General features: G+C 46.1%; 1 protein-coding gene across 1 annotated transcript; it reads left to right on the top strand.

Annotated features, from left to right (window-relative positions):
* The first annotated feature begins 218 nt into the window (after window positions 1-218).
* Window positions 219-13,311, top strand: HDAC3 (histone deacetylase 3). The gene is made up of 15 exons (XM_004008901.5): window positions 219-327; window positions 435-517; window positions 1,829-1,971; window positions 4,264-4,345; window positions 4,476-4,532; window positions 4,658-4,713; window positions 5,107-5,240; window positions 5,719-5,799; window positions 6,180-6,253; window positions 6,410-6,474; window positions 7,856-7,945; window positions 8,072-8,130; window positions 8,396-8,475; window positions 8,782-8,939; window positions 12,661-13,311. The coding sequence occupies exons 1-15, from the start codon at window positions 273-275 to the stop codon at window positions 12,728-12,730; spliced, it is 1,287 nt and encodes a 428-aa protein (XP_004008950.1). The 5' UTR covers window positions 219-272; the 3' UTR covers window positions 12,731-13,311.
* Window positions 13,312-14,497: the final 1,186 nt, after the last annotated feature.

Below are 14,497 nucleotides of genomic sequence, written 5' to 3'. Positions count from 1 at the left end.
CCCCGCCGGGAAGGAAATGGCCCTGTCATCCTAGGACCAATGCTACTGTCCTCCGGCCAAGCCCAGACTCTCACGCCCCAGACCTAGAAGGGCGGAGCTAGCCGAGGGCAGAACTCCGCAGGAGGCGTGGCCTGGGCGTGGTCTACGGGAGTCGAGCTTGGGTTTCCTGGTTCTGCAGAGGCAGGCAGCGTGCTTACGCAGCACGCAAGGCCGGGGGTGGGGCAGGCGGCCAGGCTGGCGGCGGAGGTGCGGGGCCTGGTCCCGCCGGCACCATGGCCAAGACTGTGGCCTATTTCTACGACCCCGACGTGGGCAACTTCCACTACGGTGAGAGAGCAACATTGCACGCGAGGGATTTCGGGACGCGGAGGTTTCGAAGCCGGGCCTACAACTCCAGGGATGGGTACTGACGAACTCTCTTCTCCCACCCCCAGGGGCTGGTCACCCTATGAAGCCTCATCGCTTGGCATTGACTCATAGTCTGGTCCTGCACTACGGCCTCTATAAGAAGATGATCGTGAGTCTCACGGCTTCTCCTGGGGATTGAGGGTGGGGACGAGCTGCGGCCTTAGGGATAGGTAGGCTGCACTGAATGCATCAAGAGTGACCCAGCCCTGGCAGGGGGGAGGTGGATAGAAGGAACAAGGAGCACCCCCATATGCAGAGTGTTGGTGGATGCATCCACTGACTTAATGAAAGTTAGTTTTTAGGTCGGCCACCTTTTGACCTTAAGTGGACCAAACTTTGGCCTACGGTTAGGGTGGAGTGGAGCTGGTTTGCAGACGCAGAGTATTTCCCTCCCTTGAATCTTAGGACAGTTCTGTGGCCTCAGAGAAGGGAAAGCAGCTGGCCCAGTGTATCTGGATATGAGGTTTACCCTCATTTCCCACCCCTTTTCCTCTTCCACCTCTCCACCGCCAAGCTAGAGTTCTAGGGAGGACTTTGCAGCCCTGTGTGTAAATGTGTGTGTGGAGGACAGTAGGAGGTGTCCTGGATATTCCCTTTTCAATCTAGAATACCCCCGCCCACACACAGAGTTCCACTTAATTACTACTCATCCCTCCATCTCCCCCTGTGTACACATCCTGTCTGTCCCTGGCTTGGAATTTATAGCAGTGTGATATGTGATCATAACATACGGCCCTTATGGATCGCAAAGGGGATTAGCCAGCAGTATGAATGAGTGTCCACTGCTTGTGCTGAGACACAGACTAGTGAATTGATCATAGAAATGACTGAGGTGATGTTAATGCCTGGATCTCTGACTCTCGAAATTGTTTGCCTATGTGTGCCTATGAGCATTTTCTGGGGAGAGAAAATTTTTTGCTCTTGTCCAGTTTCTAAAGTGTGTGACCCTCTCAAGAGATAATAAATCTCTGGCTTAGCATCTTGAGTTTTAATTAGAAGGTTGTTTTGTGTCCCATATTATTTCATTTCAAAATTAAGAAGAACTCAGAGGAGAGAGAGGACAGAGTCAGCACCCAGGGGAAATGAGTATGAAGAGAATCAGGAATAGGAGATCCAGGGAACAGGGCAGGTGAAGGGAGTTAAGGTTTGAGAAGGGAGAAAAGGCTGGGCTGGAGGTATGAAGGAAAAGGCAGGCCCAGTGGTCTTTAGAGGGCTTGATCATAAGAAACTCCCAAGCTAATCAGAGTCTTTCTTTTTCACGGACCTTTGTCTCATAGAATAACAAGGATTGGAGAGGAGGGACAAGGGGACTGCTGTGTGTGGTTTTAGACAGTCCCCAGTGCTGGGCTCAGTGTGGTCAGTTTCAGCCGGGTGAGTAGGACTGACCCTGCCTGACTTTATCTTGTGTTTCCCTCTCAAGGTCTTCAAGCCTTACCAGGCCTCCCAGCATGACATGTGCCGCTTCCACTCTGAGGACTACATTGACTTCCTGCAGAGAGTCAGCCCCACCAATATGCAAGGCTTTACCAAGAGCCTTAATGCCTTCAATGTGGGTGATGACTGGTAAGGGGAGAACTGGGACCTTTGATGCCAGGCACCTTGATGCCAGGCATTTCAGTGAGAATACTCAAGTGAGGTCTTATGGCAGCAGTGGGAAGATATGTGGGGGGGCGGGGGGATACTTGTCAATGAATCATCATTTACTAATTTGCTTATTCAACAAATATTGATTGGTTATTGGCTCTAGGCCAGGCCCTATGCTAAGTGCTAGGGATATAATGATAAATAATACCAACACAATTTTAATATAGCCCTTGTGCTGAGTCCTCTAGAAGAGAGGTACATGACAGACTAAGAGAGGGCAGACATGGGAGAATTATCTAGCCTGGGCTGGGGCAGGTCAATGGCGGCTTCCTAGAGGAAGTAATGAAGATTGGGCTGAGTTCGAAAGAAAGTAGGATGTAATTAGGTGAAAGATAGTTGGGAGGATGGAGAATGAGGGGAGGAATGGGAAGTAGGGACAACATGCCCTAAGGGTCTGTATCAGGACAGAGTGTGACTTATTTAAGGAACAGAAAAAAGGCCACCCACAATATCTGAAAAGTGATCTGAATTGTGTCTAAAGAGATAGGTAGGGTCTTTAAAAAATAAACAACCCTATTATGAATTGGGATTTTTAACTTCTAGAGTAGGGAGAAGTCATTGGAGGGTTTTAAAAAGCAAGAGAGTGTTAGGTACAATCACGTTTATGTCGAGCTTATTTCATATGAGAAGTCAGCTCAGAGTTAGGTCTTGTGGGGAAAAGGTGGCCAACAAAGATAGCCATGATCCTTGCTTCCATTCTAGTCTGCATCCACTAAAAGATAGTGACCACAACAGCTGCCATCTGCTCCATTCATTTTTAAACTTTATATTTATTAGAGAAAATTTTAAACATTTCTGCAAGTAGAAATACAGTGAACCCCCGTCTATCCATCACCCAGCTGCAGCACTTAGACCAGATGGCTAATCTTGCTTCATCTGTGTCCCCGCACGTTAGGTTATTTTAAAGCTAATTTGAGATGTCACTCCCTTTTGTTTATAAATATGTTACTATATATCTCCAAATGATACTCTTTAAAAAAAATGCATAGTATTCATCACACCTGAAAAATCAACAGTAATTCATATCATCAAATATGCAGTCAGTACTTAAATTTCTCCAATTGTCTCACATTTTTTTCTTTTTTTCAGTTGATTTATTTAAATTAGGATTTAAACAAGGTCCACACTCCATCTCATAAGACTTTTAACCCTTAATGTTTCCTTCTCGCCCTTGAATTTATTTATTTATTTTTGCCATGCCTTGGCTTGAAGGATCTTAGTTCCCTGACCAGGGATTGAACCCAGGCCCCCAGCAGTGAAAACATGGAGTCCTAACCATTAGATTGCCAGGGAATTCCTTGAATTTATCTTTTGAAGAAATGAGGCTGTTGATCCTATAGTTTCCTACAACAGCTACAGTTTCTTGAGTAATTTACTCTGCTGTGCTGAGGATTACTGGTATATCCACTTAATTCTTACACCAACCCTGAGATGTAATAGTCCTTTTCATGATGGTAAGCATTAAGTACATACATTGAAATTTGAGGAGATTTTGATAACTTAGCCTGAACAGTGGCAGTGGCAGGATTCAGGTCCAGAGGCTAGGTTTTTAAACACTACACCAATTGGTTTCCCTGAAGAGCCTTCCAATAGAAGCAGCCTCGGCTGGAGGATTGAGGTCGACTCCTTAGGTTGGCATTGAGCACCTTCCCAACCTTATCCCCACATCTCTGCTGCACAGGGTGTCTTCTCAGAATACCCTTTGTTCTCCAGTCAGCCTCTCCAGGGCCTTCTCAGCCTTCAAGCCACCACAAAGCTTCATGCCATGAAGGCTTTCTTGACCACACCAGCCCCAGAGGTCTGTCCCGCACACACTGCCCTGCTTGTTGGGTTGTTCAGGCACATGCTGTCTTGGGAGCTTTCTTGTTTTTTGTGTTATTGCTCCTGCTAGTTTTGAGTTCGCTTTATAGGTCTGGGAATGTAAAGTCCACCCTCAGGCCACAGCCTTGGGCCCTGTGAATGCTCTTGGTGCAATTAGCACTACTGTCACTGCGCTTCTCTACTTCCCATCCAGTGCCTTGAACAAGTTTCAGTATGTGGTTTCGTCCACAATATTTGTTGAATAAATTTGCAGATAACTTGGGTATGTATGTAGGAGGGGCAGACGGGGTTACTGAAGAAAGGAGACTACGGGGCTCTGGGCTGGGGAGAAAGGTGAAGGAAGGAAGTGGACAGAGGAAAAAGGGCTCCAACTTGCTCTTCTTCTTGCAGCCCCGTGTTTCCCGGGCTGTTTGAATTCTGCTCCCGTTACACAGGCGCATCTCTGCAAGGAGCAACCCAGCTGAACAACAAGGTAGCTGTACCCCAAGTCCTGTTTCCCCCTTCCTGTGGGTCCCTGAATCCAAGGCCTTAACCATGATCCTGAGCTCCCAGCTTTGGGGGTGGGCAGGAAAAGGACTATGAGTTGGGCGTTTGTCTTTCAGATCTGTGATATTGCCATTAACTGGGCTGGTGGTCTGCACCACGCCAAGAAGTTTGAGGTGAGTGAGGAGGTAATGGGGGAGACAGCAGCTCTGCTAGGGTAGGAGGTCAGGATGGCAGTCAGGGGGCGGCTGGGTGGAGGAATTGTTCCTCTTTGTAATACCACTATACTATCTTACCATAGGCTTCTGGCTTCTGCTATGTTAATGACATTGTGATTGGCATCCTGGAGCTGCTCAAGTAAGTAGCCCGGGAGGAGATGGGGCCACTTGCGAGGCTCTTGGCTGAGGTCTGAGACTGCCCTGGCCCTGACCCTGACCCTGACCTCCAGCCCCACACTAGCTTCTCCCAAGTTCTTGATGCTTTTCTCAGGCTGCCTCTTCCTGTGCTCTGCTGCAGATTCCCCGCTGCCTGCTCACATTTCAGCCTTCTCTGCACATCCCTCTCCTGTCCCTGCCTCCAGGCTGGAGCCCCAGGGTTGCCCTTAGGGAACTGGTGGTATTAGGTTTCAGGTGACTTGGGCCAAAGTAGACTCTTCATAATTTCTGGCCTTGTGTTTGGGAGGAGTGGGTTGGGGGCTTTTCCTCCTGGGGTTCACCTCTGCCTCAGACGCTGGCTTTGCCTTCACCCCAGGTACCACCCTCGGGTGCTCTACATTGATATTGACATCCACCATGGCGACGGGGTTCAGGAAGCCTTCTACCTCACTGACCGAGTCATGACAGTATCTTTCCACAAATACGGAAACTACTTCTTCCCTGGCACAGGTATGGAAATAGGAATGCCTGTCCCCTTCATACTCCTCAGCTCTTACCATGACTGCCTCCTCCGCAAGCTCAGGTCTCAATTCAGGTGGCCCCTCCTTGGAGAAACCTTCCCTGATCACCCTGTTACCCTGTCACATCACTCTGCTTTTTTCTTTTCAAGCACTGGTTGCTGTTTGAATTTATTGTGGGGTTTTGTTTTGTTTACTGTCTCCCACCTAATCATGCCTACCTCCCAAGAATATGAGCTTGGTGGGATTTCATTTATTTCGTTAGTTCTTTTTCCTGCTGTATCCCCATACCTAGTTCACAGCTTGGCTCATAGTAGGCCCTCCAGGAGTATCTGTTGAATGAATGCAAGCTGCAAGAGACTTAGTGGTTTGAGGGAGTGTGTGGCGGACATACACAGATGGAGTGAGAGGCCCTCAGAGTACATGGTGGGGTTGAAGCAGCTGGCGCCCCCAACCCCTCTCCCCCACAGGTGACATGTATGAAGTTGGAGCAGAGAGTGGCCGCTACTACTGCCTCAACGTACCCCTGCGGGACGGCATTGATGACCAGAGTACGTACTAAAGTCTTCTCCCTGCTCACTAGGCTCCTTCTCTCTCTCCCTCCTTGAGTTAACCTCTTCTGCCTGGTATTGTCTACCGTTGGGCCAGGTGTCCTTCAGGATGAATGGCCTTCAGAGGGACCATGAACTCCCTGGAAATTGTATGCAACATATTGTGTGTATGTGCATTTTTCTGGGAAAAAGGTCATTAGCTTCCATCAGTCCCTCCAGAAGTCTCATGAACTTCCCCACCTAGAAGTTTGGAACCAATAGTGGTCCCTTTGGGTTGCCCCTTTCCTGGGCTACACGCTCTCTGAACCCCCTTTTTCCTTTTGTTCCCTGTCTCCCCATCCCCTTGGGGTGCCAGGTGCCCATCTTTGGCCCTCTCCCAGGTTACAAGCACCTTTTCCAGCCAGTTATCAACCAGGTGGTGGACTTCTACCAACCCACGTGCATTGTGCTCCAGGTAATACTGTCCGTGCTTCCTTAGGCACTCAGGCTTACGGGAAGAGAGCAGGAAAGAGGAGAATCCCTAGGCTGGTGGGGGAAGGGAAGTGAAGGACATCGGTGACATTCTGAGTAGTTCTCTCACTGTAGCCACCTGGGGTTTTGATTTTTGCAGTGTGGAGCTGACTCTCTGGGCTGTGATCGATTGGGCTGCTTCAACCTCAGCATTCGAGGACACGGGTGAGAACTGCTCTCCTTCCACTCTTCCAGGTTTTCAAGTGGCCTTGGGCTTCAATACATGGAACGGGTAGCTGGGAAACAGCCCTCACCTCCTTTTGGGACTGAAAAGTAGCTGCATGTTGTACTTTGAACCAGAAATGTCATCTTGAGCAGTGTTCCCCAGTTGGCAACATTCACATTAGGTTTTTGTTAAGCACCTGTTGTGTTCCAGGCATTGTACTAGGAGATGGGGAAGCAGTCAGGGAACTCCCATGGAGTTTACAGTTCAGCCTAGGAAACAGGCAAAACTATAAGTAAGCAAACAAGATAGGTAGATTGTTATAAATTCTATGGAAGAAAAAGATAGAAAGCTAAGATATGGGATAACAGTGGAGAAACTACTTTAGATACCATGATTTGGAAAGAATTTTCCAAAATTCTGAGCTGAGACCTGAAGCCTAAAAGGAGTGAGCCATAAGAAGAACAGAGAGAGGTCCATCCCAAGCGGTGAGAAGAGTGCATGCAGACACGCTGAGACAGGGCAGAGGGGTATCGTGGAGGAGATGAAGTAAAACCAGTCAGGTGGAACACAGAGAGCAGGCTGGAGGTGGTTTGAGGTGATGTCTGAGAAGTCGGCAGCATTCGGGTCATGCAGAGCCTTTAGACCTTGCTAAGGAGTCTGAATTATATTTCAGATGTGTTGGGAAACTGTTGACAGGTTTTAAGCAGGGAAGTGACATGATCCAGCTTGAATTTTATTTTATTTTATTTTATTTTATTTTATTTTTTCTGGGCTTGAATTTTAAAGTGACTGCTCAAGACTTCCCTGTCAGTTCAGTGGTTAGGACTCTGCACTTCCTCTGCAGGAGGCATGGGCTTGGTCCCTGGTTGGGGAAGTAAGATCTCACATGCCTTGTGGCACCGCCGAAAAAAAACCAACTGCTCTGAGGGCTGAATGGAGAAAGGTTTGGGGTGGGGCTGGGCACACAGGAGTGGAAGTGGGAAGACTAGTTAGGGAGCTCTTGGTGTTGTCTCAGATAGGAGGCTAAGTTGGAGGAGGTGGCGGTAGAGAGAGGTAGGTGATGTGAGTTATATTTTGGTGGCTAAACTGACAGCACTTGCTGGTACATTGGTGAGACTAGTTGATTAACAGGTGGGTTGCTAGGGTGGGTGCTAAGCAGGACAGAGGTGAGAGTGCACTTTGTTTTAAATTTCACTGAGACGCAACGTGCCGGCAATAAAGTGCACATATCTCAGAGATATAACTCAATGATTTTCACTACCAAGGTCAAGATACAGAACATTTCTAGTTTCCTTGTGCCTCTTTCCAGTTGGCCTCTAGAAGTGTGTTCTCTGGCTTTTGGTAACTTCCTCCACCCATTCCTCTGGTTTCTTTTAACAGGGAATGTGTTGAATATGTCAAGAGCTTCAATATCCCTCTACTGGTGCTAGGTGGTGGTGGCTACACTGTCCGGAATGTTGCCCGCTGCTGGTGAGCATGCCCCCATTTTTCCTCCTCTCCCTTGTACAGTGTGAGCTAGGGGCTCTCCCTGAGAGATGGCCAGTGGACCTTTCACCCCACTCACTCAGCCTGCCTTGCTCTGCTGGTTTGTTTCAGGACATATGAGACATCACTGCTGGTAGAAGAGGCCATTAGTGAAGAGCTTCCCTATAGCGGTAAGGACCATCCCACACATGCAAGGGGGACCATGCCCCCACAGCAAGAAGGCCATTCTCACAAGACCATAGAATGGCCTGGTTTGAAAGTGGATGGGAAGTTTGACTTTATCAGAGTTCTGCAAACTAAACCCCTGGGCCTAGAGAGGGGAAAAGGTTGAGCAGATGTTATGTAGGGGTTTTGGATGGAAAGGAAAAAGATAGGCAACTCTTGGGACCTGCCTGTGTCTATTTGAGCCATCATGTCTCCTCCTTTTTCCCCAAGAATACTTCGAGTACTTTGCCCCGGACTTCACGCTCCATCCGGATGTCAGCACCCGCATCGAGAATCAGAATTCACGCCAGGTCAGCAGCTTGGAGAAGCTGAGCACAAGGGTGGAGGAGCCCAGGAAAGGTCCAGGATGTGGGAAATCAGAGAAACCAGGGAAGAGAGTCTCAGCCATCACTATCTCTGTTATCAGCTAGGAGGCAGCCCCGGTGAAAGCACAGGCAGTCAGGGTTGGGAGGAGGGACAGTTACCAGCTGGGGGATTCAAACTAAGATGCAAAATGGGACTGAAACTAGGACTGCAGGGACAAAAGGCAGCTACAAGCATTGACATCCTGGGAGTCACTGGGAGCTGCTCATTGTCTATTCCTCATCCCCAACCAGTATCTGGACCAGATCCGCCAGACAATCTTTGAAAACCTGAAGATGCTGAATCATGCACCTAGCGTCCAGATTCACGATGTGCCGGCAGACCTCCTAACCTACGATAGGACTGATGAGGCTGATGCGGAGGAGAGGGGTCCTGAGGAAAACTACAGCAGGTCTGGAGCAGGGTCATAAGAGCAGGGAATTCCAGCAAGTTTTGGGGGAAGTTAAGAGGGAAAAAGTAAGTTAGACAGCATTAGTCTAATTGTCCTCAGTGTACCTTCTTCAGTATACAACCATCCCATACTTTTTTTTCCCCCCGATTTAATGATGTAAGTGACATACATTTATTGTAAAACTTTTCAGTTCAGTTCAGTCGCTCAGTTGTGTCTGACTCTTTGTGACCCTATGGACTGCAGCACACCAGGCCTCCCTGTCCATCACCAACTCCCGGAGTTTACTCAAACTCATGTCCATTGAGTCGGTGATGCCATCCAACCATCTCATCCTCTGTCATCCCCTTCTCCTCTAGCCTTCAGTCCTTCCCAGCATCAGGGTCTTTTCGAATGAGTCAGCTCTTCACATCAGTTGGCCAAAGTATTGGAGTTTCAGCTTCAACATCAGTCCTTCCAATGAATATTCAGGACTGATTTCCTTTAGGATGGACTGGTTGGATCTCCTTGCAGTCCAAGGGACTCTCAAGACTCTTCTCCAACACCACAGTTCAAAAGTATCAATTCTTCTGCACTCAGCTTTCTTTATAGTCCAACTCTCACATCCATACATGACTACTGGAAAAACCGTAGCCTTGACTAGACGGACCTTTGTTGACAAAATAATGTTTCTGCTTTTTAATATGCTGTCTATGTTGGTCATAACTTTTCTTCCAAGGAGTAAGCGTCTTTTAATTTCATGGCTACAGTCACCATCTGAAGTGATTTTGGAGCCCCCTCAAAAAAAGTCTGTCATTGTTTCCACTGTTTCCCCATGTATTTGCCATGAAGTGATGGGCCTGGATGCCATGATCTTCGTTTTCTGAATGTTGAGCTTTAAGCCAACTTTTTCACTCTCCTCTTTCACTTTCATCAAGAGGCTCTTTAGTTCTTCTTCACTTTCTGCCATCAGGGTGGAGTCATCTGCATGTCTGAAGTTATTGATTCTTCTCCTGGCAATCTTGATTCCAGCTTGTGCTTCATCCAGCCCAGTGTTTCTCACGATGTACTCTGCAGATAAGTAAAATAAGCAGGGTAACAATATACAGCCTTGATGTACTCCTTTCCTGAGTTGGAACCAGTCTGTTGTTCCATGTCCAGTTCTAAGTTTCATGTTCCGTGTCCAGTTCTAAGTCCATGTTCCAGTTTCTGTAGATTACAATTGTGCTGTTCAATATTTATGTATAAACACAAGGGCACACATACACTCATTTTCAGTGTTGTGCAGTTTTGTTTTTTTTTTACTAAAAGTTGGATCATTCTGTACATGTTCTACAATTTCCAAGTTTTTTTTTTAACCAGTGTATCTTTCTGTGCCAATATATATAAAAATCTGCTTCATTATTATTATTTTGCTTCATTATTTAATTAGTTGTATGATATTCCATTGTATGGACATAGCATAATTTAACCAAGTGCTGTTGACAGGCATTTTCATTATTTCCTGTTTTTTTTCACTGTTACAAAGAGTGTAGCAGTGAATCCCTGTAAATATACATCTTTGAGTGCTTGAATGGGTTACTGGACTTGTTGTTGCTAGGTCAAAGGCTGTGTGCAGTAAAGTTTTTTTTATTTGTTGCCAAATTGCCTTTCAGACAGTCTATAACAGTTTATATTCTTGCCAGCATTTTACTGACTCCTTCCAGATTCCAAGCTGGACAGGTCACTGCACATATACTGCTGTTGTAAGGCCCGTAGATTTCTTTCCTCTCTTAATTTTTTCAGGTGTGATAGTTGTATTGTGTGTATGTGTGTCTTTTTAAATATCTTTACCTTCCTGAGATACCTATTAAAATATTTACAGATGCACTGAATTAGAGGAAAAAACAACCAGAATAGACTTTAAAAAAACCACAAAAGCTGAAACAAGCTTTTCTGGAAAAAAGGAAAAAGACAAGAGAACCCAGAAGTGCAGAAACAGATGTATTTAATAGAGAACAGATTTCCTTATGTGACTGGGGATAACCACAGCTGGATGTTTGCAGGACACCTGGTCCTGCTCCCACACACTGTTAAGAAGTCTGAATTGACTCTGCTGCAGAGTCTGATGAGCTTCTCAGTCCTTTCCAGAATTTTCTCTCTGTCTTAATAGTTCACACTTCCAGATCTCTCTGCTGGACCTGGGCTTTACAGCTTAGACTCTTGGGACCACTCCACCCCTCCTCCTCCATGTGTACCCCTTCATTTCCTCTCTTGGTTGAGGATGTATCTGAACATCTGGCCTCAGGGATCCTTTTTGACCCCTCATCTCCATCTCAGCTTCTCCAGTTCTTTGAGGTTTGACTTTTGGAAATTGATCTTAAAAATTTGTTTTTCAGTTTCTTCCTTTTGGAAAAGTTTGTTTTTTTCATCTGTGATTTCAGGCTGGTATCTGGGCCTTGTCTCTGCATTATACAGCTTGTTCTCAACAGCCAGCAGAAGCCTCTGGCCTCTTCCTGTCTTAAGCCCTGTTACTGTTGGACTACCCACTGACTTCCTTGTCGTTGATACTTGTAGCATATCAGCTATATAGGATATGATATTTATATTAAATTATACATGATACAATGCCATCATGTCATCATTCTCTTGCCATCCGACAACCCTGAGAGGTGCTATTCTTAAATTAACAGAAGAGGAATCTAAGGTTCAGAGAGGTTAAGTAGCTTTCCGAAGTTCTTACAGCTAGTTAAATACCAGGGCTGAGATTCAAACCTGAGTCTCTGGTTCCTCACCTTTAACCCTTGCACACTTGGAGGTAACTGAGACTTTGCTCTCCAGGCAGAGGGAGCCTTTCCTGATTTTGTCCCCCAACTTCTCTTTGATGACTTTCTCCCTTCTTTCTCAGTTAACAGCTGTGGGCAAGATAACTTAGTTATTTATTCTTCCAGAGAATAGTTTTCCAAAAAGAAATCAGAATTGGGTACATATTGGGCCTTGTATTACTTTCATATCCCTTCACCCACTACATACAGGTTTACAGTATGTCACTCCTCTACTAAAAGTGCTCCTTTCCATTGCATTTAGAAGAAAGTCCAAATTTCTGATGATGACTTTATAAGGCCCTGCATGCTGGCCCTTACCCTCGTCCCTGGTCTCATTTCTGATGACTCTCTCTCTTCTAGCTGTCTTGACCGCCTTCTCTCACTTCTCTCACCTGTCTTCCTTATAACCTTATAACTTCTGTACTTAGTTTTCTTACAGCTTGACGTGGTCTCCCTGAGATATTTGCCTGTCCAGTTTCTTAGTCTTCAGTTCTTACCTTGTCAGAACAACTGTTCCTAATAATCCTGTCTGAAATTTTACCCTTTTCCTCCCATAACTCTTAGTCACATCCCTTTGTTTCATTTTATTCATAGTGCTTTCCACCATCTGAAATTACTGTGTTTTTGTTTTTACTTTGTTAGTTATTGTCAGTCTCATTTATTAGGTAAAGTTTTTTGAGGATAGGCAGAAATGTCATCCTGTTTATTCTCTCGCTAAGGCTTATGACAGTGTCTGGCACAGAGTAGTCTGTCAGTAGACGTTTATTGACTGCGTGAGTGGATGAATGAATAGTAAGCAGTCTCTACCAACAGAAGGAGAGGAGTGCTTCCCTGACAGTGGGGGCCTGAGAAGTGGCTCCAGACAGGGTGCCTACGTGGGAGAAGATGGAACTGGGAGAGTGGGAGCCTGACCTCTCTTTCTCTCTTTCCTTGCTTTGTAGGCCAGAGGCGCCCAACGAATTCTACGATGGGGAGCATGACAACGACAAGGAAAGCGACGTGGAGATTTAAGGGGAGCTGGGCTTGCTGTGTCCCCAGGAATTCCCTTTTACCTCTTGATTGGGTGGGAGGGAAAAAGTGTGGTTCTCCCACCCCTGGTCAGGTTACTTTCAGAGCTTTTACCAACCCTGGGGGAGGGTTTGGAGACCACATCTGGTTCTTGAACCAACTATCCCCTTCTCACCCTCAAGGCCTAAAAATGGTACCTATTAAGTAAGGATTGAATAGGGACAAGGATAGCCATCTCTAGGACAGCCTGGGCTTGGGCTCTAGAGGCCAGTCCTAGCCCTTTTGGCTCGCTTATTCCTTCCCTACTTCCCTCCAACCCAGAGATTTTAGGAGTGAAGGGGCAGACAGGAGTAAGGTTGCCTTTGATCTCTTCCTCTCCTGGGTTCTTCTACCACAGGCCTTGCTTCCAGTGCAGGTGAAGAGAAAGATTTTAGGGGGCTCTGGCTCCTTAACATCCTAACCCAGATGATGGGAAGTATGGTTTTGAGATGGGGTAGGATGTGAAATTGTCTTGTTCTGACTTTTGGTTTTATGTCCATTTTACCACTCTTTTTATCCAATAAACCAAGTTGGTATTTTTTGTACCTTTTGCCTTTCTAGGAATATTCCTTTTACTAGCTGCGTGTATATGAAGGGAGGAAATGGGATGATGATGTATATAAGAAAAATCATAGTTAACACTTACCTTACTACCTGTGCATATGGATTCTACATGGATTATCTTACTTATATATATATACGGCATTAATACAGCATTTTAATTAAGAGTTAGACAAACCTGGGAAGATTAGTAGCTTAAAAGAGGGAATAGAGGATGACTTCAGGTTTTTAGTCCTGGGTGTTTGGATTGGTGATGCTAGTTAAGGTACACTGAGAAAACATGTCAGGTACTTAACACAGTGCCTGATATAAGCAGTTGCTCATTATCTTCATTGTTTATGTGAAGAATGATGCTGGATACTATAGTAGCCACAAATATGGACTCTTCCCTGGAGTTTACAGTCCAGTAGGAAGGAAGAGAAATGGTTTATCAGATGTAGACAATGGTATCAGAAAGAAGAGTAATACCTGGATCACTCCTTCCCAGCTTTGATCCCGTCTGTTTCTCAATACTCTAGCTTAGAAAGTAGGTAGCTATTTGGGACTGCTTTGGACAAATTGAGTTTAAAGTATGGGCTGGGCAGTCCTATGCAACTTTCCATTAGGCAATTAGAAAGTGAAAGGTAAAAGCTGAAGGTCAGATTTAGGAGCCAGCAGTTTTGGCAGACTCCTTGTAACATACCAGACCCTAGATTGAGCGCTGGCGGCTCCCTAGTGAGTCACTGGCTGTCCTCCAGGAACATGCAGTTGAAGTCTTTTGCTGGTTGTGAGCAAGATAATTAAGTCCAGAGTTTGAAGGCCTACTGGGTGCCACATACTGTTCATACAAAGGACCAGATGTATTTGGGAGAATAGAGGAAATTGGTGAGAAAAGAATCAAGTGAGTAGAGCAAAGAACACACTTTTGGAGAATGCCTGTTCTTTTCACTCAGTTTGGGTTATGTTAATTCAGTTGAGTTCAGTTGCTCAGTCGTGTCCAACTCTTTGGGACCCCATGGACTGCAGCATCCCTGTCCATCACCAACTCCAGAGCCTACTCAAACTCATGTTAATCGAGTCAGTAATGCCATCCAACCATCTTATCTTCTGTCATCCCCTTCTCCTTCTGCCTTCAGTTTTTCCCAGCATCAGGGTCTTTTCTTTTCTCCCAGCATCAGGGTCTTTTCTTCA

Source organism: Ovis aries, chromosome 5, assembly GCF_016772045.2.
Source record: "Ovis aries strain OAR_USU_Benz2616 breed Rambouillet chromosome 5, ARS-UI_Ramb_v3.0, whole genome shotgun sequence".
Taxonomy (NCBI): Eukaryota; Metazoa; Chordata; class Mammalia; order Artiodactyla; family Bovidae; genus Ovis; species Ovis aries.
The sequence above is the reverse complement of the archived record's forward strand: the minus strand, read 5'-3'. Positions and strand labels throughout refer to the sequence as shown.

Excerpts from the sequence above, each read along its gene's own strand:
- HDAC3 (XM_004008901.5), top strand. The coding sequence starts at position 273 with ATGGCCAAGACTGTGGCCTATTTCTACGACCCCGACGTGGGCAACTTC. Across the intron at positions 4,346-4,475 it reads CAACCCAGCTGAACAACAAG|ATCTGTGATATTGCCATTAA; the intron begins GTAGCTGTACCC and ends TTTGTCTTTCAG. Across the intron at positions 8,476-8,781 it reads AGAATCAGAATTCACGCCAG|TATCTGGACCAGATCCGCCA; the intron begins GTCAGCAGCTTG and ends ATCCCCAACCAG.